At 36.8% G+C, this 22,948-nt stretch overlaps 1 protein-coding gene across 2 annotated transcripts in view; it reads right to left on the bottom strand.

The window, feature by feature from the left end:
• Cdh7 (cadherin 7) overlaps positions 1-22,948 on the bottom strand; it is a 213,279-nt gene that overhangs the window by 113,038 nt on the left and 77,293 nt on the right. Inside the window, exons 2-3 of one of the 2 annotated variants that reach the window (XM_038349211.1) lie at positions 5,720-6,014; positions 893-1,012 (exon numbers count right to left, since the gene is read on the bottom strand). In XM_038349211.1, the coding sequence (XP_038205139.1) occupies positions 893-1,012; positions 5,720-6,014 (415 nt within the window). The remainder of the gene's footprint in view (positions 1-892; positions 1,013-5,719; positions 6,015-22,948) is intronic. The other variant, XM_038349212.1, reaches the window with a different exon arrangement.

Genomic DNA, 22,948 nt, shown 5'->3' with positions numbered 1-22,948 from the left:
AAAATTAATTTTTTTTGTATTTTTTTGGTTACAAAATATTCAAAGGGGTACATTTAAAATATTAAGACAAACCAGTCTGTCCACACAATGACAAAGAAATGATTGTTATATAATTATTCTGTGGCAAAAATAATGCTTCAAATATATCACTCTATCTAAGCTTTTTGTTTTTGTTTTTGAAGAAAGGATGTCAATGTGTAGCACTGATTGTTATGAAACCTTCTCTGTAGACCAGGTTGGCCTTGAACTCACAAAGATTCAGCTACCTTTGCCATCCAATTGGTTTAATTAAAAATACGTGCCTCCATCACCAGGCAATTCAATCCACACTATTGTTTCTTAAAAATACAAAAGAAAAAGACTGCTAAGCCAACTATATAAATGTTCTATGAATAGAGCCTTGCAACTTATAAGAATTTATCATAAGATGAGAACAACTTATTTTGTTTTAAATTTAATATTTTACAAACTTCAGAGTTTCCTCAAATTTTCCTATGAATTGACATCAGGAAGTATGAAATAGACCTATATCATATTGCACTTCATAAAAAGTTTGCTTGTTTTAAATTATGAATTGTCTAATTCTCTATATGAAAGGATTAAATAAAATAAAAATGAACTATGCAAGCAAGTAATCAAAATATCATAATAAGGTCAGGAGTCTCATCTAAAATAATTGTCAATATTATTTTGTGTTTTCATGGATAAAGGTAAATAGAATAAAACAGGGGGAACTCTTGCCTACTCTGATACTTTTAGTAATTTTTGCATATTGAGAATAACAAAATAAAAACTACTCAGTTTTTATTATGTTAATAAAAAATAAGTAAGATAAGATGTTCAAGTCAGGATATCCATGATAACTACAGTAAATGCAAATTTTCTTTCTTACCTGTCTTTGGTTCCACTGAAAAGTATGGCTGTCCTTGTAGAATACTGTAGACCACCCGAGCACTATTGCCATAGGTAGGATCATCAGCATCTGTGGCTGTCACTTGTACCACTGAAGTCCCTAGGTGATAAGCAAAAACACTTTGGATTAAATTTCCAAAATACAAGGACGTTAAAGTACTCACAACTGTCAAAAATTCTAGGATACCTTTATTTGTTAGTTTTAAGTTATCATCATCTAGGAAAATGAGATACCAATCTAGTACATATTTTGGTTAAAACAAATCAAAAAAAAATGTTAATAAAAATTCTTTAAATAGGTGATATGAAGGTATGTAGGCAAAGACACTATGGAATAATGAATATTAAATTAAAAGAATCTCAGAACCAAATTAAATTGGATATTAGGTGTCTTACCCATCGTGCTCAGGTGTGAAATTTTCACTAAGACTACTGTCCTTCAGTCTCAAATCTAATGTCTCTATCAGCTCATTCCTCAACAGGAATGAGAGGGAAGCTGAAATCTGTACTTTTGCTGTGAGTATGTGTTTTACTTAACTGTTTATTAAGTGCTTACTTTATTACATTGAAAAATGTTCTCAGTTTTTTGTTTGTTTATTTACACTTATTTATTTTAAAATACTGAATTAAAAAGTTTTACCAAAACTCTCCAAAGCAGAAAAAGAATAGTGTTGTAAAAACAGCATTCTGCACTATGAAAACTGATCTCAAAATGTCTACATTTTATAAGTGGTTACACATTTACATGCTTTGGACTGTTTTCCTTCTGTTTGTTTAATTCAATTTCAATGTGTTTGTTTTTGTTTTATATTATTATATTTTATTATTATCCTCTAAAAGCCTGATTGCTTTCTCTTTTTTTTTTTTTTAAAAAAAAAGGTACTTTCGAATCTCTTACCTCACTACGTTTTTATTTTTCTTTACTCATAAAATACATCCCACATACTCAATTGGTCAAAAAAGGGGACAATAATCAATGAAATCATTCCTCATGATATTTTGCCTATTTTTGTTTTTGTTTTTTTCTAAGAGACAAAAAGATGGGAAAAAAGGTCGGGAGGGCCTTGAGAGCAAAAAGTGTAATCAGAATATATTATGTGGAAAAAAATGTTGAATAAAAGGGAAACAAAACAAGGTTAAAACATTTATTCCACGTTCTGTTTTTCCACTGCATTTGGAATACAAGCTTTAAAACCACAATTCCTTCATACATTCATGCACATATTACCATGTAATTTATATTCTGCTTGATGCATAAGAAAAAGGCACCATTTGAATACTTGATTATTAGTTTGGTTATAATAATTCATAAATATAGAACTTTAAATCTACTAACATCTTTATGCTTTGTATAGGTTTTTCCTAATGCTTATTTCATTAATATATTTTTTAAGAATTCCACTCAATGCCAGGTGAAGGTTCTATGGTGATATGCAAGATATTCATGAGTATGGCAATAGGATCTGGACATTTCTGGCACCCTCTCCTCAGCTGCCCAAGGACCTAGCTGGGGCCGTTTTCCTGGACACCTGGGAACCCCTCTAGAGTCAAGTCTCTGCCAACCCTAGAATGGCTCCCTTAAGTAAGATATATAATTCCTTGTTCCCATATCCACCCTTCCTATATCCCAACCATCCTATTCCCCCAAGCTCTTCCCATCCTCCACTTCACACTTTTCTCACCCCATCTCCCCTCCCCCCATCCCACCTCACCCCTATGTTCCCATTTTTTGTCCGGCAATCTTGTCTACCTCCAGTATCCAGGAGGATAACTATACTCTACAGCATGGACGGGCTCACTGTGAGCCCTGTCAGTTTGGTTGCTCACCTTCCTGTACTTAGTGGGAGCTGGGATGACTTTGGACTTAACATAGTGAAGGGAACCCTGATGGCTCTTTGTCTTGGAGAGGGGTGGAGTGGGGGTATGGGTGGAAGGGAGGGGAGGGAAGGGAGAGGAGGAGGGAAGGAGATGGAAATCTTTAATAAAAAAAATGAGAGAAAAAAAAAGAATTCCACTCAATTTTCATATGATATACCATACTAGGTCTATCTCCCTTATAGCTGAATAGAAATTATGAAGTTAAGTTATAAAAATTGCTTGTACTTTTGTTTATTCTTTGGTAAACTTCAATGACTATGCCTTGCAGAACCAATATTGAATGGCGTGTATTCCTAAATCAACCTAAGAATTTCATGTTATAGATTTGCAAATGTGAAAGTTAAATAAATATTTAGTTTATTAGCACATTTAAATTATTGAATAGGTATATGTAGACACATATTCCTAAATGTACATGAAGTTTGGATGTGTGTATTGGTGGCTTTTTACCTGTGTGTAGGTGATACTCTACTATGGAAGCCAATCATGTGCATCATTACTAAAGTACCATCCAGCATGATTATTGAGACAGAGTCTCTCCCTGATTGGATCTCACTGAGCAGATTAGACTGAATAGTGAGCAAACGCACGACTCTCCCTTTCTCGGCCTCCCAGTGTTGGGAATACAAGTGGGCCTTCGCAGCTTCTAATATAGGTCCTGGTATTGAGCCCAGAGCCTCCTACTTTCATAACAAACTCTTAACTGACTGAACTTTCCTACTAGTCTCTGAATGGAATGAAGAACTTCCATCCATTCCTAAGCTCTATAGCAATTTAGAAATTGTCCTACAAACTTATCATTTATAAAACATATCCTAGTTTAAATTTAAAACAAAAGTGCTATAATGTTAGACACTGAATGCTTATGGGTGATATACTGTATCAATCAATGCGATTATAACTATTTTGTGAGAAGCTTATTTTGTGTAAGCTTTAATACATATTACTAAATTTCAGTATTTATTGATATTCAATGTTTAAAGTTTGAAATTTTTGTTAATCAAGTTGTTTAAATAAGTATTCAACAAGTTTTAAAAGTATTTGAAAACATTTTTGAAACATTTTAAATCATTCAAATCTATAAATATAATAAAATAATTTGTAAGTATACATAATACGCATGTTTCTTGATATTGGAGTAAAATCATCCAAATCAAAACAGTGATGCACTAGGTAATCTCTACAATAAAATTTTACATAAACTTTATTAGCATATTCCATGTTAAGTTTATTAGTCAATGAAAATATTCCAAATACTAGTAAATAGAAGTATGAATGTCAATCACACACATTTCAAATTTGTTTATCAAATATTACTTATTGGGGAGAAAATTTCTAGCTTCTTACAACCCACCAACCAAATCTTTTTTTTTTCACTGTATTAATACTGTTATTTTTTTCAAACTGCACCTGCAAGAAGCACTTTGAAGGCATGGCCAGAATAAAGAATAAGGGAATACATATGCTTTGTCACAGAATGCATATCTATATATTATTGTTAGAATTCCAACCTCCTGGTTTAGAACCTTTAATGACCACTTGTACTGATAATTCACTCTACCAGCTATAACCACTTATTTAATAAAGATTGGGTTCTAAATTGTGATGCCATAAATGGAATGCTTACCTGTACAATTCCACCCCTACTGTAAAAGCATCAAAGGACTAAATGAATAGAACAAGGTAAAGCATGGTGGTTAAAATGGCCATGTGCTATAAAAACCAATAGTATTTTATATGAGCTTCCTCCATTAAAAGAAAACCAACAAAGATTAGCTGCTGTCCTATTTTACAGTCCCATTAAAAATAATTTATAAACATAAATTACATACTGGCTAAAGAAAATGATATTGGAGAAATACTCTGAACACTGAGATTTAAAAGAGAATTCATATATTTTTAAAGTAAAATGTATAATTTCCATATATTTTTTGTAATAGACAATTGCTTAAAGACCTTAGAGGAGGAGGCTTTTTTTATTGTTTTCTGTTTATCTATTGCTTTATTGTTATGAAGAACCACTCAGTATTTAATTTACATGTGAAGAGATTACAAAAGATTTATTAGTGTTAGGCATTGGATATTCCAATATAGGCAATGGAGCAACAACCCTGTACTCCCTGGGGAGCCACCAGAAACCATGTAACATCAGAAAGGGAATTGCACTAATAGAAAAGAGTTTGTTAGTTTGCTTGTTTGTTTGTTTTCTTTTTGGAATCTCTAGAACAATCTGCCACTAAATAGAGACATGAAGAAGAAGAAGAAGAAGAAGAAGAAGAAGAAGAAGAAGAAGAAGAAGAAGAAGAAGAAGAAGAAGAAGAAGAAGAAGATAACGATAATGAAGAGAGTTGGAAGAACATACTGTGAGAGATTTTTTTAACAAATAATGGCGATGAGCATGAACTCTACAGCATGGACGGGCTCACTGTGAGCCTTGTCAGTTTGGTTGCTCACCTTCCTGGATTTAGGGGGAGCTGGGAGGACCTTGGACTTAACATAGTGAAGGGAACCCTGATGGCTCTTTTTCTTGGAGAGGGGTGGAATGGGGGTATGGGTGGCAGGGAGGGGAGGGAAGGGGGAGGAGGAGGGGAGGAGATGGAAATTTTTAATAAAAAATGAGAAAAAATAATTTGTTAGACATTGTAATAATAATTTTAAGCAAATAATTATGTGATAGGAAAATGCACAAGCCATTTCTTAAAACCAAGAGAGTTAATCCAATTGAAAACTATAACATTAATATGAAATGTAAAAATACAAAACAACAAAATAAAACATCCTCTAATTTTCCAAGCAGTAAAAAGGATTTGAATGAATGAATCTTGGCTGTTAGTGTGTCATTGGATCCTTTCATTCTGAGCATCACTATACACAGACCAGTATATTTTTTTCAGATATTTGATACAAAAAGAGCATGCACTTTACTTACCCACAGGAGACATTTCTGGAACTCCTGCTGTGTATGGACCATCCAGAAATTTGGGTTCATTGTCATTGATATCCTGAATTTTGATAACAAATTCAGATTCCGGTTCCACAGGCTTGTTGGTGAGTCTGTCCAATGCTTGGGCTCTGAGTGTATAATAGGCCTGCTCCTCCCGGTCCAGTCTCTTGGTGGCATGAATATCCCCAGTGTTCTCATCAATAATGAAAATGGAACTTGCCCCTTCACCTGACAAGATGTATTTGATGGAACCATCTCCTTTATCAACATCAGAGTGAAGCTGGTGAAAAATTCACATGAGATGAGATTAACTTAGAAAAGAGTCAGCAATATGAAGATATGTAAATATATGTCACACATGTCAGGTGGCTGCATGAGATTTCATTGTGCTTGGAAAGGCAAGTGGAGTGCTGATTGTATACAGAAGCAAGGATGTTATGGTTTGAACAAGTTGATTTTTTGTTTCTAAAAATAATCTCATTTCTAAATTTATGTCCAGCCTATTCCTAAATTAGGATTTTTTATTATATTACATATCTAGATGGAAATACGTATGTATTTAAGTATATAAATATGTAAATATATGTCTATTTAAAACTCTCTCTTCATATATATATACATATATACATATATACACATATGTAACATATATATATGTATGTATGTGTGTATATATATATATATATATATATATATATATATATATATATATATAATGTTTAGTATTACCAGGTCAGTTTATTTGCTACCTTCTATATGGGCAAACATTACATACATATGCTTACATACTTGATTTGACTTCCATGCTGAGGTTTTCTGTACAATATTTGAATTTGGTTCTGAAATACTCATATGTATATATGGAACTCTTTCTTAGGAATTCTGCCTCCTGCCTCCCTAGCCTGTTCCCATTGACAGTCTACTCTATGATTAACAACGTGGATGAATGCCCAGTCTTTAAATCTGTTTCCAAAAATTATTCAGTATTTTTTTGTCATGGCACACACTTTTATTTTTTTCCTCATTTTTTATTAAAAATTTCCATCTCCTCCCCTCCTCCTCCCACTTCCCTCCCCTCCCTTCCACCCATACCCCCACTCTGCCCCTCTCCAAGCCAAAGAGCCATCAGGGTTACCTTCAGTATTTTAAGTTTGAAGCAGAAAAATTATTTCTTTTGAAAGTTGTGATTATTATTTTATTTTTGTATTGATTTTTATTGAGCTCTACATTTTTCTTTGTTCCCCTCCCTGCCTCTCTCCTCCCCTCCAAAAAAAAGAACATATTAAAACTCTCATATTATGAACGCTAAGCTCCTAACTCTTAATTTTACCAAAAGATACTGTATTGTCATTAAGAATAATAAAAGGCAAAGGTAATATTCATTATTCTAATTCCAGAATTTTATTTTTAAAACCCTTTGATTTGCAATTTATGGCTTGTGTATTTTCTATTACTATTTAATTCTTATCAATGTTATATCAAAATACATCTATGCCCAGAAACTGAAAAAAAGAAACTTGAGATTTTAAATCAATATGTACATGGGACTTCACTTCAGCAGTTCCTGAAATACCAAGAACAGTAAAAGATTTGCATGATTAACCCCAGTGTCAACAGCAGGGCAGAAAATTCTGATTTACAATTTATATCTGAATCTGTGCCTGTTGTATGCCATAACATAATGCTGAACAGAGTAACCTTGGGAAACAAAAATAATTACATATATTCCTGAACTTCATAACATGAGAAACAAGGTTCTCAATCCACCATTTCAGCAATTGTTCCTTGCCTTGACTTCCTGTCATCTTGGAATTTGGTTTATATGAACATAAAAACTCAATTTAGCAAATAACAAAGCTTTTCATTGCCCTATAGAACTGTTTTTCTCATTTTTAAAGGATAAGTTGATAAAACTATGAAAAGTGGGAAATCACTTAAGATATTATGGGAAGAGCAATTTCATCCTTTGGTGATGTGAAAAATATAACATCTGTCTTCTGCAATTCTGCCTCACTCTTACAGCTGTGATTGAAATCCCCTGCAGTTTTTTTTTTTTTTTTTTTTGGTTTTTCGAGACAGGGTTTCACTGTAGTTTTAGAGCCTGTCCTGGAACTAGCTCTTGTAGACCAGGCTGTCCTCGAACTCACAGAGATCCGCCTGCCTCTGCCTCCCAAGTGCTGGGATTAAAGGCGTGCGCCACCACCGCCCGGCAGGTTTTTTAATTCTTAAAGTAATCTTTGGTTTCTTAAGAAATAGCACAATATGGTATTCTGACTTGGGTTTTACACACACACAAACACACACACATATATATATATATAATATATATACATATATATATAGTTTTTGTGAGTGTGTGAATACTTGAATCAGGTATGTTACCAACTCATGAATAAAGTGAATTTCTTAATTCTCTCAAATTCTAAGAATTACTAATGTGCATATTAATAATTTATGCAATAATATATGTAATAATGTGCACATATGTTTTCCTGAATTTAAGAAATATAAGCTTAATAAATATAATTAATAAATATAAATAAAAGAAATATAACAAACTAAGAAATATAAGCCTAATAAATTAGACCATCATAAATATCACTTCCATAATTTTATCAACATGGTATCTTATTTAATATTTAAGAAGTCTTTTACTAAAACAATCAACAGTTTAAGAAACTGTTAAAAGAAAGACTAAGTACCTGCATGTCAAAGTATAATCTGATCTTTGAAGCAATAGAATGCAGAAAACTAAGTAGTTTGTCTAAATATTGAGTCTGTATCATTTACAGGTTGATTCTTCCTCTTGGGTAGTAGCTACTATCCTGGGAAAGAGTTACTGTGCTGCATAGGAAGAACATACAGAACAACCACAAAGAAAATTTTTGGAACAAGAAGTACAACTGACTTTTACCTGCACACTGGCCACAGCTGAAGTTCAAAATTTTATGTTTATCTTCAGGAAAACATTTCCTTACTCACAAATGGTAATTTCTTCAACTTGCATAACAAACATCAAGTAGAAGCAGCACAAATCAAAATAATTTATTATGAGACAAAGGCACATGGAGTACACTGTGGTTAAGTAACTCCTGACATCTTAATTCACGTTCCAGCTACTTTCCTAACCCTGCCTTCATCTTGGTCTCTTAGGGGCAGCACATAGAATGTGCTCCTCATGATTGCCATGAAAGTGCTATGGAGCAACAGAGAACTTTTGGGGAATTATAAGACCTATTAGCAATATACAGATTGTGTTTCTCGGTGAACTTTTGTATAAGTTACATCCAGTAATCACACTTTCTGATTCAATCCATTTGACTCATTCAACTAATTCCAGTCAACTGAAAATTATTTTAGTGGCATGGTTTCAAAGTGGCCTTGTCATACAGAAAAAATAATATGCAGTTTTTTTAAATAATTATCATTTATTAATTGTATATTCATGTATATGACATATTTCAAACCATCATTATCCTCTCCTGTCCAACAGTACCCCATTCATTTCTCACCTTTAAAAACTTACATTTATCCATTTCTTTTTTTGATTTTTTTAAAATTTATTTATTTTTAATTAAAAATTTCCACCCCTTCCCCTCCTTCCATTTCCCTCCCACTCTCCCCATGCCCCCTCCCTCTCCAGTCCAAAAAGCAGTCAAGGTTCTCTGCCCTGTGCGAAGTCCAAGGTCCTCCCCCTCCATCCAAGTCTAGGAAGGTGAGCATCCAAACAGACTAGGCTCCCACAAAACCAGTATATGCAGTAGGATCAAAACCCAGTACCATTGTTCTTGGCTTTTCATTCAGCTCTCCTTGTCAGCCACGTTCAGAGAGTCCAGTATGATCACATGCTATATCAGTCTCAGTCCAGCTGGCCTTGGTGAGCTCCCAGTAGATCAGCGCAAACGTCTTAGTGGGTGGGCACACCCCTCATGGTCCTGACTTCATTGCTCATGTTCTCCCTCCTTATGCTCCTCATTTGGACCTTGGGAGCTCAGTCCAGTACTCCAATGTGGGTCTCTGTCTCTATCCCCACCCATTGCCAGATGAAGGTTCTGTGGTGATATGCAAGATATTCATCAGTATGGCTATAGGATCTGGCCATTTCAGGCTCCCTCTCTTTAGCTGCCCAAAGATCTAGCTGGGAACATCTCCATGGATACCTGGGAACACCTCTAGAGTCAAGACTCTTGCCAACCCTAAAATTGTTCTCTCTCTCTCTCTCTGTCTCTCTCTGTCTTTCTCTCTCTCTCTCTCTCTCTCTCTCTCTCTCTATATATATATATATATATATATATATATATATATATATACACACACACACATATATACATATACATGTATATATACATGTATATGTATATATGTGTGTGTGTATATATATATATACTTCCCTGCTTTGATATCCACCCTTCCTACATCTCAACTGTCCCATTTTCCCAAGCTCTCCCCATCCTCCCCTTCTCACTATTTACTCCCCTTCTCCAATTACCCCCATCCCACCCCCACCCCCAAGTTTCCAATTTTTGCCTGGCAAACTTGTCTCCTTCAAATATCCAGGAGGATAACTATATGTTTTTCTTTGGATTCACCTTCTTATTTAGCTTCTCTAAGATCATGTATTATAGGTGCAATATCCTTTTTATGGTTAGAATCCACTTATGAGTGAGTACATACCATATTCATCTTTTTGGGTCTGGGTTACCTCACTCAGGATAGTGTTTTCTGTTTCCATCCATATGCATGCAAAATTCAAGATGTCATTGTTTTTTACTGCTGAGTAAGGGGCATCTAGTTTGTTTCCAGGATCTGGCTATTACAAATAATGCTGCTATGAACATGTTGAACAAATGCTTTTGTAGTATTATAGGGCATCTCTTGGGTATATTCCCAGGAGTGGTATTGCTGGATCCTGGGGTAGGTTGATCCCAAATTTCCTGAGAAACTGCCACACTGATTTCCAAATGGTTGCACAAGTTTGCATTCCCACCATGAAATGATGAGTGTTCTCCTTACTCCACAATCTCTCCAGCAAAGGTTATCATTGTGTTTTTGATTTTAGCCATTCTATCAGGTGTAAGATGTTATCTCAAAGTTGTTTTGATTTGCATTTCCCTGATCTCTAAGGCGGTTGAACATGACCTTAAGTGTTTTTTGGTCATTTGAAGTTATTCTGTTGAGAATACTCTGTTCACTTCAGTGCCCCATTTTTTAATTGGGTTAATTAGTAAAGTCGAGTTTCTTCAGTTCTTTATATATTTTGAAAATCAGACTTTTTTCTGTTGCAGGGTTGGTGAAGATCTTCTCCCAATGAGTAGGTTGCCTTTTGTCTTATTGACAGTGTACTTTGCTTTACAGAAGCTTCTCAGTTTTAGGAGGTCCCATTTATTATATGTTGCCCTTATTGTCTGTGCTACTGGGGTAATACAGAGGAAATGGTCTCCTGTGCAAATGTGTTGTAGAGTACTTCCCACTTTCTCTTCTATCAGGTTCAGTGTGTTCAGATTGATATTGAGGTCTTTAATCCATTTGGACTTGAATTTTGTGCACGGTGATAGATATGGATCTATTTTCATTTTTCTACAGGTTGACATCCATTTCTGCCAGCACTACTTGTTGAAGATGCTTTCTTTCTTCCATTGTATAATATTATCTTCTTTGTCAAAAATCAGGTGTTCATGGGTTTGTGGGTTAATATCTGGGTCTTCTGTTCGATTGCATTGGTCAACATCTCTGTTTTTGTGCCAGTACCAAGCTATTTTCATTACTGTAGCTCTATAATAGAGTTTGAAGTCAGGGATGGTAATGCCTCCAGAAGTACCTTTATTGTATAGGATTGTTTGGGCTATCTTGGGTTTTTTTGTTTTTCCATATAAAGTTGATTATTGTTCTCTCAAGGTCTGTGAAGAATTTCGTTGGGATTTTGATGGGGATTGCATTGAATTTATAGATTGCTTTTGGTAGAATTGCCATTTTTACTATGTTGATCCTGCCCATTCAAGAACAAGGGAGATCCTTTCATTTTCTGGTATCCTCTTCAATTTCTTTCTTCAAGGACTTGAAGTTATTGTCAAATAGAACTTTCACTTCCTTGGTTAGAGTTATCACCAGATAGTTTATGCTATTTGTGGCTATCTTGAAAGGTGATGCTTCTCTGATTTCCCTCTCTGGTTCTTTATCCTTTGTGTATAGGAGAGCAACTGATTTTTTTGGAGTTGATCTTGTATCCTGCCACATTACTAAAGGAATTTATCAGCTGTAGGAGTTCTTTGGTAGAGTTTTTGGGGTCGCTTATGTACACTATCATATCATCTGCAAATAATGAAAGTTTAACTTCTTCCTTTCCAATTCGAATCCCCTTGATCCCCTTATGCTGTCTTATTGCTATTGCTAGAACTTCAAGCATTATATTGAAGAGGTATGGAGAGAGTTGACAGCCTTGTCTTATTCCTGATTTTAGTGGGATGGCTTTGTGTTTTTCTCCATTTAATTTAATGTTAGCTGTCGGCTTGCTGTATATTGCTTTTATTATATTTTGGAATGGACATTGTATCCCTAATCTCTCCAAGTTCTTTATCATAAAGGGGTGTTGAATTTTGTCAAATGCTTTTTCAGCATCTAAAGAAATGATCATATGATTTTTTCCTTTGTTTATTTATATGATGGATTATATAGACAGATTTTCATATGTCCCTTTGTCAGTGAGCTCCCTGGCCAGCAAGGAGACCTGAGTCTCTACCAGAAGATCCATCAGTGGGGTGAGTGAGTGGCTCACCCATGGCAGCAGCCCAGAGAGGGAGCACAAACTTTCCTCAACCCCCTATAATTCCTGGTCTTCCTGCAGGCGCTATTCTCCCTGCCTACTGCATCTCTGTTCCTATCCCATCCCAGCTTGCCCCCAAAACCCCCCTTTCATCCTCCTCTCCCAGGGGCCATGAAATCCTCCAGCTCAGCTTGTTTGCAAGCTGGGACCAGGTAGTGAGCACAACCAGGCAGGCTGGAGTTCCTTTGTTTCAATAGCCTGCCTACAGCAAGTTAGGCCTTTTGTCTGCAAGCTCCCTTGCCAGCAAGGAGAACTGAACCTGTAAAAGAAGATCCATAGGGGAGTAGTCAGAGGAAGAGATGGGCAGGCACCAGTGCAAGAATTCCTCCAACAATTTGAAAAACAACATGAAAGCACAAGAACGCAACAAACTTACAACAGGAGGACTTGAACACCTTAATCAAGAAGAAGTAGAAAAATTGACTTAAACAGGAAAAAGTCCCTTAAATAAATGGATGAGAAGAATAACAAAACATTTGAAGAATTGAGTAAATCCATAAATGATATCCTAGGAAACCAAGGAAAATCAATCAAACAGATAATGGAAACAGTTGAAGACTTAAAAACTGAAATGGAGGCAAGGAAGAAAACAGAAACTGAGGGCCGACTGGATATGGAAAATCTAAGTAAATAAATAGAGACTACAGAAAAAAGCATAACCAACAGAATACAAGAGATAGAATAAATAATCTCAGATTCTGAAGATACCATAGAGAAAATAAACATGCTGATCAAAGAAAACAGCAAATTCAAGAAATTATCATCACAAAACATTCAGGAAATCTGGACTACAATAAAAAGACCAAACCTAAGAATAATAGGGATTAAAGAAGGAGAAAAATTACAGCTCAATGGTCCAGAAAATATATTTAATAAAATTATAGAAGAAAACTTTCCCCACCTAAAGAAAGATATTCCTATGAAGGATCAAGAAGCATACAGAACACCGAATAGACTGGATCAAAAAAAAAATCCCCTTGCCTTATATTAATCAAAACACAAAACATACAGAATAAAGAAAAAAATATTAAGAGCTGCAAAGGAAAATCATCAAGTAACTTATAAAGGTAAACCTATTGGACTTACACCTGACTTCTCCATGGAAGCCATGAAAGTCAGAAGGTCCTGGATAGATGTACTGCAGAAACTAACAGACCATGGATGCAAGCCCAGACTACTATACCCAGCCTACCTTTCATTCACTATCATTGGAGAAAACAAATTTAAACAATAGGTAGTCACAAATCCAGCCTTACAGAAAGTAATAGAAGGAAAATTACAAACCAAGGAGTCCAACAATGCCCACAATAACTCAGACATCTAGTGCGCCTTCACCAGCACTAGAAGGGAAACACACAAACTCTACTCCCAAAAAATGATGACCAGATTTAACACCCACTTGTCATTAATATCACTTAATATCAATGAACTCAGTTCTTCTATAAAAAGGCACAGGCTAAGAGATTGGATACGAAAACAGAATCCAACATTCTGCTGTTTATGAGAAACACACCTCAACCACAAAGACAGATATCTACTCAGAGTAAAGGGTTGGGAAAAGGTTTATCAATCAAATGGACTTAAGAAACAAGCGGGTGTGGCCATACTAATATCTAACAAAGTTGACTTCAAACTAAAATCAATCAGAAGAGATGGAGAGGGACATTTTATACTCATAACAGGAAAAAATCATCAGGATGAAGTCTCAATCTTAAATATCTATGCCCCTAATATAAAAGTACCCACTTATATAAAAGAAACATTACTAGAACTCAAGGCAGCCATCAAACCACACAAACTAATAGTAGGAGACTTCAACACTCCTCTCTCACCAATGGACAGGTCAATCAGACAAAAACCTAACAGAGAACTAAGACAATTAATTGAGGTTATCAATCAAATGGACTTAACAGACATCTATAGAGCATTCCACCCAAATAGGAAAGAATATACCTTCTTCTCTGCAGCTCATGGAACCTTCTTGAAAATTGACCACATACTCGGTAACAAAGCAAACTTCCACAGATACAAAAGAAATTAGTAATCACTGATGGAGGAGAGTTATCTGTCTATGTGTTACTTTCATTGGTTAATAAAGAAACTGCCTTGGCCCTTTAATAAGACAGAAAATTAGGTAGGCAGAGTACACAGAAAAGAATTCTGGGAGAAAAAAAGGCAGATGCTTCAGGCAGTCGCCATAGGCAGATGCCATAGCTCTCCTCTCTGAGATGGACGCAGGCTAGGATCCTTCCCAGTAAGACACCACCTCATGGTGCTACACAGTTACTAAATATGGGTTAAAGGAAGATATGAGAATTAGCCAATGAGAGGCTGAAACTAATGGGCCAGGCAGTGTTTAAAAGAATACAGTTTCTGAATAATTATTTTGGGTGTAAATCTAGTCAGGTGGTGGAATGCAGGCCAGCTGCTCCTTCTACATATTGGTGCTCCAATGTGATGGACTAAGTCTACTTAAAAACCTGAGAAAGCTTAAAAGAGAGAGAGAGTTTAACACAGATTTTTGCTGTTTGCTAGAGTGTGCTGCAGAGAAATTTTTCTGAGGACGTGCCATAGGGAGATATCCTGTTTCAACAATAGCAGCATTAAAAAAGCTGCTCATTTTAAAATGCAGCTTCCTGGGGCTATGCTGCCAGTGCAAACTCTGGCTTTAAAGCATTTCAATGGCTTTTATGGGACTGGATGCTTGTGTTTCCACTCGGGATTGGAAAAAAAGTACTCTGATTTTTCTTTTTTTTTTCTTTTTTTTTTTTTTTTTTTGGTTTTTCGAGACAGGGTTTCTCTGCAGCTTTTTTAGAGCCTGTCCTGGAACTAGCTCTTGTAGACCAGGCTGGCCTCGAACTCACAGAGATCCGTCTGCCTCTGCCTCCCGAGTGCTGGTATTAAAGGCGTGTGCCACCACCGCCTGGCTAAAAAAGTACTCTGAGACCATGCCAATGACTCAGTGCTCCCTGCCTGCATCTGGCAGATGGCGGAATCAGGCTTAGGTGAGCGAGAGAACATGGCAGATTTCTGCTGCCATACACAGAGATGTTTCCAGGCTATGCAGTGCTCAGTGTGGCAGATTTGGATGTAACTCAAATTAAAAGCTCATTCTCAGAGTTAAACTGCTAAGGCTTGTTTGATGGCAATGTGGACTTGCTGTGTGCCTGGAACTGTGCACGGCTCAGGGGCACCAAATGGCTCTGAGGCAGGAGCAGCTAGCTCAGCCAAGGTGAACTTAGCTGATCACATGCAGGAACTATTGCAATTACCATAACAGCCCAGTTAAGGTTTAGACTGGGCAGGAAAGAGTTGGTACTGTATTACTCCTATGTGGCACAAGCTAAAGTTTTTAAGAAACACTTAGCATTTTAAGAAGTGCTCCTGGACAGTAAATAATTATAGATTCACAGTAGGACAGATTCAGACATAAAAGACCTGTAAATGGGTCACAATGTTGGATGAGTGTACGTAGGCTTTTGAAAGAAAAAAGAAGAAGAATATAGAGATTAAATTAATGGTTTAAAAAAAGGTAAAGTCTTTAAAGAGACAGAATAAAGTAAATTGATAGAGTAAAAATAAGCCATGTAAAAATGGAAAATTCACAGAGAGTCTGGATTCTTTGTATTATTGTGTTTTCTTTAAAATTTTTGACTGTAAAGGAACTAAGTACAGAGAGACATTTCATTATATGGGCTGCCAAGCTAAACCAGAATGGATTTCATAAGGGTATTATGATTTCAGAATTTGGGTCTAAGGTTTGATGCTTTGGAGAGGGTCTTCTTTTGTTTTTCCAGAGGATGAGACCTTGTGGATTGCTTCTATACCAATATGGTATGACAGACCATGCCCTTTTGAAAGGTTGCTGTGAACGCCCTCAAACATTACTTCACTCAACTGGTGACTGAGATATACCTAAAACATACAGGTTATACCATGAAAGACTTAATTAACAGTGCCCCCATTCAGCAAGAAGCAGTTTGGAGAGAAATAACTGTGCCCATATTTCCAGATATTGTTTATAAATGTTCTTTTACATTTAAAGGCGGATATCATATAGATATGAATAATTTGCATTGGTATGGATTTTAAGGTCAATTTTGTTATATGCATATATATTTCTGCTCTTGATTAAGATATTGTGATTGTGTAGTTCATCTTTAAAAATGTGATAGATAATTAGAAAATATAGGTTGCTAAGAGATAATCATCGATAATAGTAAAGCCTATAGTCATATTATATTTTCTAGATATATAGAGATATATTTCAATTAGATAGACATTCTTCATATCTTTCAAAGACTACCAAATATGGCATTTCAAAGTTTTAATAACTTAGGGCTTTCCATGACATTGAGACACGTCTGCTCCTGGCAGCACCAATCTACTTAAAGAAGAAGATGGGCATCAAAGAGGCTCCTTATGGAGTTTGATAGCCATTTGGCCAAGAAACTGCTCTTGGCTGGACTGTTGCATAAACTGGACACAAAGAACCCTCAGAGAGAGGACTGCTGAACTTGCCTAAAGGTGAGATGGTCTTTTCGGGTTCCTGATTCATGAAAGAGTCTGTGAGACATTCTGCAGGACAAAGCAGATAGTGACTGAAATGTCTTTGAAATTTCCTGCTTCATGGAAATGTCTGCTGGATACTATGGGCCTGAAGGCTGAAGATGGATGCCCCAACAGTACAGAGGAACTTTGGGCGACTGTCTAGGCAGCATTTCTAGAATTTGGAAGTTGCTTGTTTCTTGTTTACTTAGGTAGTATTATATCCTTCTGGAGTCTCTGATGGAGTTGAAGAATGAATAGTTATAGTTTTCATTAGTTATATAAAAGATAAAATAGATATAAATGTAACTGTAATTCTTGCTTGATAACTGTTTTGTTATATGTAATTTTGTTATGTTAAAGTTAAAGCCTTCCCTTTTGTTTAAACAGAAAAAGGGGAAATGATGGAGGATGGTCATTTGTCTATGTGTTACTTTCATTGGTTAATAAAGAAACTGCCTTGGCCCTTTAATAGGACAGAAAATTATGTAGGCAGAATAGACAGAACAGAATTCTGGGAGAAAGAAGGCAGATGCTTCATGCAGCCACCATAGGCAGAAGCCATAGCTCTCTTTTCCGAGAGGGACACAAGCTAAGATCCTACCCAGTAAGAAACCACCTCATGGTGCTGCACAGATTACTAAACATGGGTTAAAGCAAGATCAGAGAATTAGCCAATAAGAGGCTGAAACTAATGGGCCAGGCAGTGTTTAAAAGAATACAGTTTCCATGTAATTTTTTGGGGTGTAAAGCTAACTGGGTGGCATAATGCAGCCCCGCTGCTACATCTACAAACCACCTGTGTCTTATTGGATCACCATGGAATAAAGTTAGAATTTAACAATAATTCTACCCTCAGAAAGCCTACAAACTCTTGGAAAATTGAACAGTCAACTACTGAACCACCCCTGGGTCAGGGAAGAAATAAAGAGAGAAATTAAAATTGTTGGGATTAATGAATCCTGGCCTTCAGTTGCTTTTCCTTCCTAGAACCTTCTAATACATGTTACTAGAAGCTGTGTCTAGTTAGAGGATCAGAGGATCACCTGTTGACCATTAACTTCAGTGTATTTATGTCTACATGATGTTAATAAAGGGGGGCTTTTCTGAACCAGTGTTGGGAGTTCTGTGTGTCAGTCTGTCACTGCGTCTGAGTTCTCAACCTCCGGCCCCTTTCCTGAAGCTCGGTCACTGATGTCTAGCACATAGAGCGCAGACAGGGGCCGAGATTTCGGCACTTGGTGGTCTCCACCGAGATTTCAGGAAAGGGAACACTGAGAGGTCTCCCTTGGAAGCCCTGCCAAGAGAGGTAAGCAGACAACATCGTTCCTGGCTGACAGAGAAAGATTGAGGAGTAAAGATGGGAGGTATCTTTTCTTAGTTCAGAATAGAGTCAGACGATAGGGAAGAGTTTGATGATTTAGAGCTAGTGGAGGAGAGTGAGGAGGATTCATCAGAAGAAGAAGAGATTATATGTAAAGAATTAAAAAAATCTCTTTAAAACGCTGAGAAAATGTAGAGTAAAATAAGACTCACATCCAACTCCCTCGGCCCTACCAGCTTATAATAATGAAGGTTGGTGGTCTTATTTGAGTAGGGGCTCTGACACTGAACAAAACAAGGGAGTTTGTTTTCGTCCTGTACACATTGTTGCACCAGTGATGGAGGTGCCAGACACTAACAACCCAGGGCAAATAATTCGTCAACATTTTGCAACAAAATTTAAAGAAATAAAACAATTAAAGGAAGCTGTAGCTGTATTTGGGGCTCAAGCACCCTTCACTTTGGCCATGGTAGAATCTTTCTCTGATATGAATTTAACACCAAGTGATTGGCAGCAATTATGTCATACAGTCTTATCTAGGGGAGATTATCTCCTATGGTGAGGGGAATATCAGGAAAATTGTAAGAAAACGACCCAATTAAATGTTCTAGCTGGTCAAACTCAACGTAATTTAGATATGTTAACTGTGGCTGGGATTTATGCTGATTTGCAGCAACAAATTCTTTATGATCCAGCAGTATTTGCCCAAATAGCTGCAGCTGCCACTAAAGCTTAGAAGGCCCTACCTAACAAAGCAGCTAGAGATCAATTATCAAAAGTTTTACAAGGACCATCTGTATCATTTCAAGATTATGTAGATAGACTGATACAAGTAGCAGGTAGATTGTTTGGATATGAAACAGACATGCCTATGATAAAACAACTTGAATTTGAAAATTCCAATAGATATTGTAAGGAAGCATTACGTCCTCATAAAACAAAGAGTTTAAATGAATACATCAGGATATGCAGAGATATAGATGGGAATTTCATTCAAGGCCAGGTTATAGTAGCAGCTATTCAACCTCAGAGAAACAAGAGGATTGGGAGAGAGGGCTGGAGGTCGTAATTGTTTTAATTGCAGAACTCCTGGTCATTTTTGAAAGGAATGCTCACAGCTGATAATGAAGGGAAGGAGGAAACCTGGCTTTTGCCCTAAATGCAGAAGGGGAGCACCTTGGACTAAGGATTGTTTTTCTAGAACGGATATAGATGGGAAACCTCTACCACATACCATTAATCAACAGTAGGGAAACTGGCAGAGGGCCCTGCTCCAGGGCCCCAAAACCTCAGTGTATGGAGCAATGAGTGCAGGACCGCAGGAACAGTACCCCGGCAGAGGCCATTTCCAATTCCTTCCGCAGAGAAATCCTTTTGCATTGCAGACCTTGTCAGAGCCACACCAGGGAGCTCAGGATTTGACCTCTGTGCCTCTGTAAGAGCAGTCTTAACTCAACAAATGGGAGTGCAAGCACTCCCTACGGGAGTATATGGGCCCTTACCACTGGGTACCATGGGACTTATATTAGGCAGAAGCAGTACCCTTTTAAAGGGGATCCAATTACATCCTGGGATAGTAGATGCAGACTATCAAGAGGAAATTAAAGTTATAACATCTGTCCAAGAGGAGGTGGTGGTAATTCCTCAAGGTGAGTGGATAGCACAATTAGTGTTGATTCCCAACAAGTTTAACAATAATAAATGATCCTGTGGCAGTCAAGAGTTTGGATCATCTGGAACAGCAGGTTTTTGGATTGCACAGTTAAATGAACACCCCCAACTTAAAATAATTATAGAGGGAAAAGGCTTTGATGGTATTTTAGATTCTGGGGCAGATTTATCAGTTTTGTCCTTAAAATATTGGCCAAAGGCATGGCCCTTGGTAGAAGGTACTGTAAGGCTGCAGGGAATAGGTCAAACAACTCCTCAAAAAAGTTCAAAGATATTGAAATGGCATGATGAAGAAGGACACGAAGGTTTTTTCCAGCCATATGTTCTTCCTGGCCTGCCTGTCAATCTATGGGGACATGATGTCTTAGCAGAGAAAGGTGTCCTCCCGGAAAGCCACCTCAGAGATGAAAGCTATAGGATGGCGACCTGACTAGGGCCTAGGCACCTTGCATCAGGGCAGGACATTAACATCTGATGACCAGGTTACTCGTCTTCCAGGGAACCACACTGGGCTGGGACATTTTAGTACGGGTCACTGTCCCACCGCCCTCACCATACCTATTACATGGTTGTCAGATGACCCCGTATGGGTGGAACAGTGGCACCTAACAGAAGAAAAATTGCGGGCAGCCCATGTTTTAGTACAAGAACAATTACTCAATGGGCATGTAGTGCCATCCACGTCCCCCTAGAATACTCCTATTTTTGTAGTGAAGAAAAAAATCTGGTAAATGGAGGTTGCTTCAGGACCTTCGTGCAGTAAATAGAACCATGCAAATTATGGGGCCACTGCAGCAAGGGCTCCTCTCTCCCGTAGTTATTCCCAAAGACGGGTAAGGGTTTACTCTTCTGAGATGACCTAAGACAGGAAGGTCTTCTGTTTTATGAAAAATTTAGGGGGAAGATGTTGGGATTAATGAGTCCTGGCCTTCAGTTGCTTTTCCCTCCTAGAACCTTCTAATATATGCTACTAGAAGCTGTGCCTAGAGGATCAGAGGATCACCTGTTGACCATTAACTTCAGTGTATTTATGTCTACATGGTGTTAATAAAGGGGGGCTTTTCTGAACCAGTGTTGGGAGTTCTGTGTGTTAGTCTGTCACTGTGTCTGAGTTCTCAACCTCCAGCCCCTTTCCTGAAGCTCGGTCACTGAGGTCTAGCACATAGACTGTAGACTGGGGCCAAGATTTTGGCAAAAATCTTCCTTGAATTCAATGAAAATAAAGACACAACATATCCAAACCTATGGGACACTATGAAAGCAGTGTTAAAGACAGAAAGTTCATAGCTCTAAGTGCCCACAAAAAAACAAAACAAAACAAAACAAAAAATGGAGAAAGCTCACATTAGAGACTTAACAGCACAGCTGAAAGTTATAGAACAAAAAGAAGCAAATGCACCAGGAGGAGTAGAAGATTGGAAACAAACAGAGGGCTGAAATCAACAAAATAGAAACACAGAAAACAATCCAAAGAATCAATGAAACAAAGAGCTGGTTCTTCAAGAAAGTCAACAAGATTGACAAACCTTTATCCAAATTAATCAAAAGGCAGAGAGAAAACATGCAAATTAACAAGATCAGAAATTAAAAGGGGGACATAACAACAGACACTGAGGAAATTCAGAGAATCATTAGGTCTTACTACAATAGCTTATATGCCAAAAAGTTGGAAAATGTAAAAGAAATGGACTTGATTTTAGATAAGTACCACTTACCAAAATTAAATCAAGACCAGGTGAACAATTTAAACAGTCGAGAGGAAATAGAAGCTGTCATAAAAAATCTCCCAACCAAAAAATCCCAGGAGCTGATGGTTTTAATGAAGAATTTTATCAGAACTTCCAAGAAAAGCTGATACCTATTCTCCTTAATATGTTTTACATAATAGAAACAAAAGAGTCATTGTCAAACTCTTTTTATGAAGCTACTGTCACCCTAATTCCAAAACCACACAAAGACCCAGCCAAGAAAGAGAATTAAAGACCAATCTCACTCATGAATATCGATGCAAAAATTCTCAATAAAATTCTAGCAGACGGAATTCAAGAACACATTTAAAAATTATCCATTACAATCAAGTAGGCTTTATCCCAGAGATGCGGGGCTGGTTCAACACATAAAAATCTATCAATGGAATCCATCTTATAAATAAACTGAAAGAAGAAACCATATGATCATTACATTATATGCAGAAAAAGCATTGGACAAAGTTCAACCCCCCTTTATGATAAAGGTTTTGGAGAGATTAGGGATACAAGGATCATACCTAAATATAATAAAAGCAATATATAGCAAAACAACAGCTAATATCAAATTAAATGGAGAGTAACTCAAAGCCATTCTACTAAAATCAGGAACAAGACAAGGCTGTCCACTCTCATCATATCTCTTTAACATAGTTCTTGAAGTTCTAGCAATAGCAATAAGACAACACCAGGAGATTAGGGGATTCAAATTAGAAAGGAAGAAGTCAAATTTTCATTATTTGCAGATGATGTGATAGTGTACATTAGTGACCCCCAAACCTCTCCAAAGAACTCCTACAGCTGAAAAATAACTTCAGTAAAGTGGCAGGTTGCAAGATCCACTCAAAAAAAAAAAAAAAATAAGTAGCCCTCCTATACACAAAGGACAGAGAAGCAGAGAGAAAATTCAGAGAAACTTCACCTTTTATGATAGCCACAAATAGCATAAAGTATCTTGGGGTAACTCTAACCAAGGAAGTGAAAGATCTATTTGACAAGAACTTTAAGTCTTTGAAAAAAGAAATTGAAGACGATACCAGAAAATGGAAAGACCTCCCATGCTCTTGAATGGGCAGGATCAACATAGTAAAAATGGCAATTCTACC

The sequence above is a fragment of the Arvicola amphibius genome, chromosome 12, assembly GCF_903992535.2.
Source record: "Arvicola amphibius chromosome 12, mArvAmp1.2, whole genome shotgun sequence".
In the NCBI taxonomy this organism is placed as follows: Eukaryota; Metazoa; Chordata; class Mammalia; order Rodentia; family Cricetidae; genus Arvicola; species Arvicola amphibius.
This window is presented reverse-complemented; position numbering and strand designations above follow the sequence as displayed.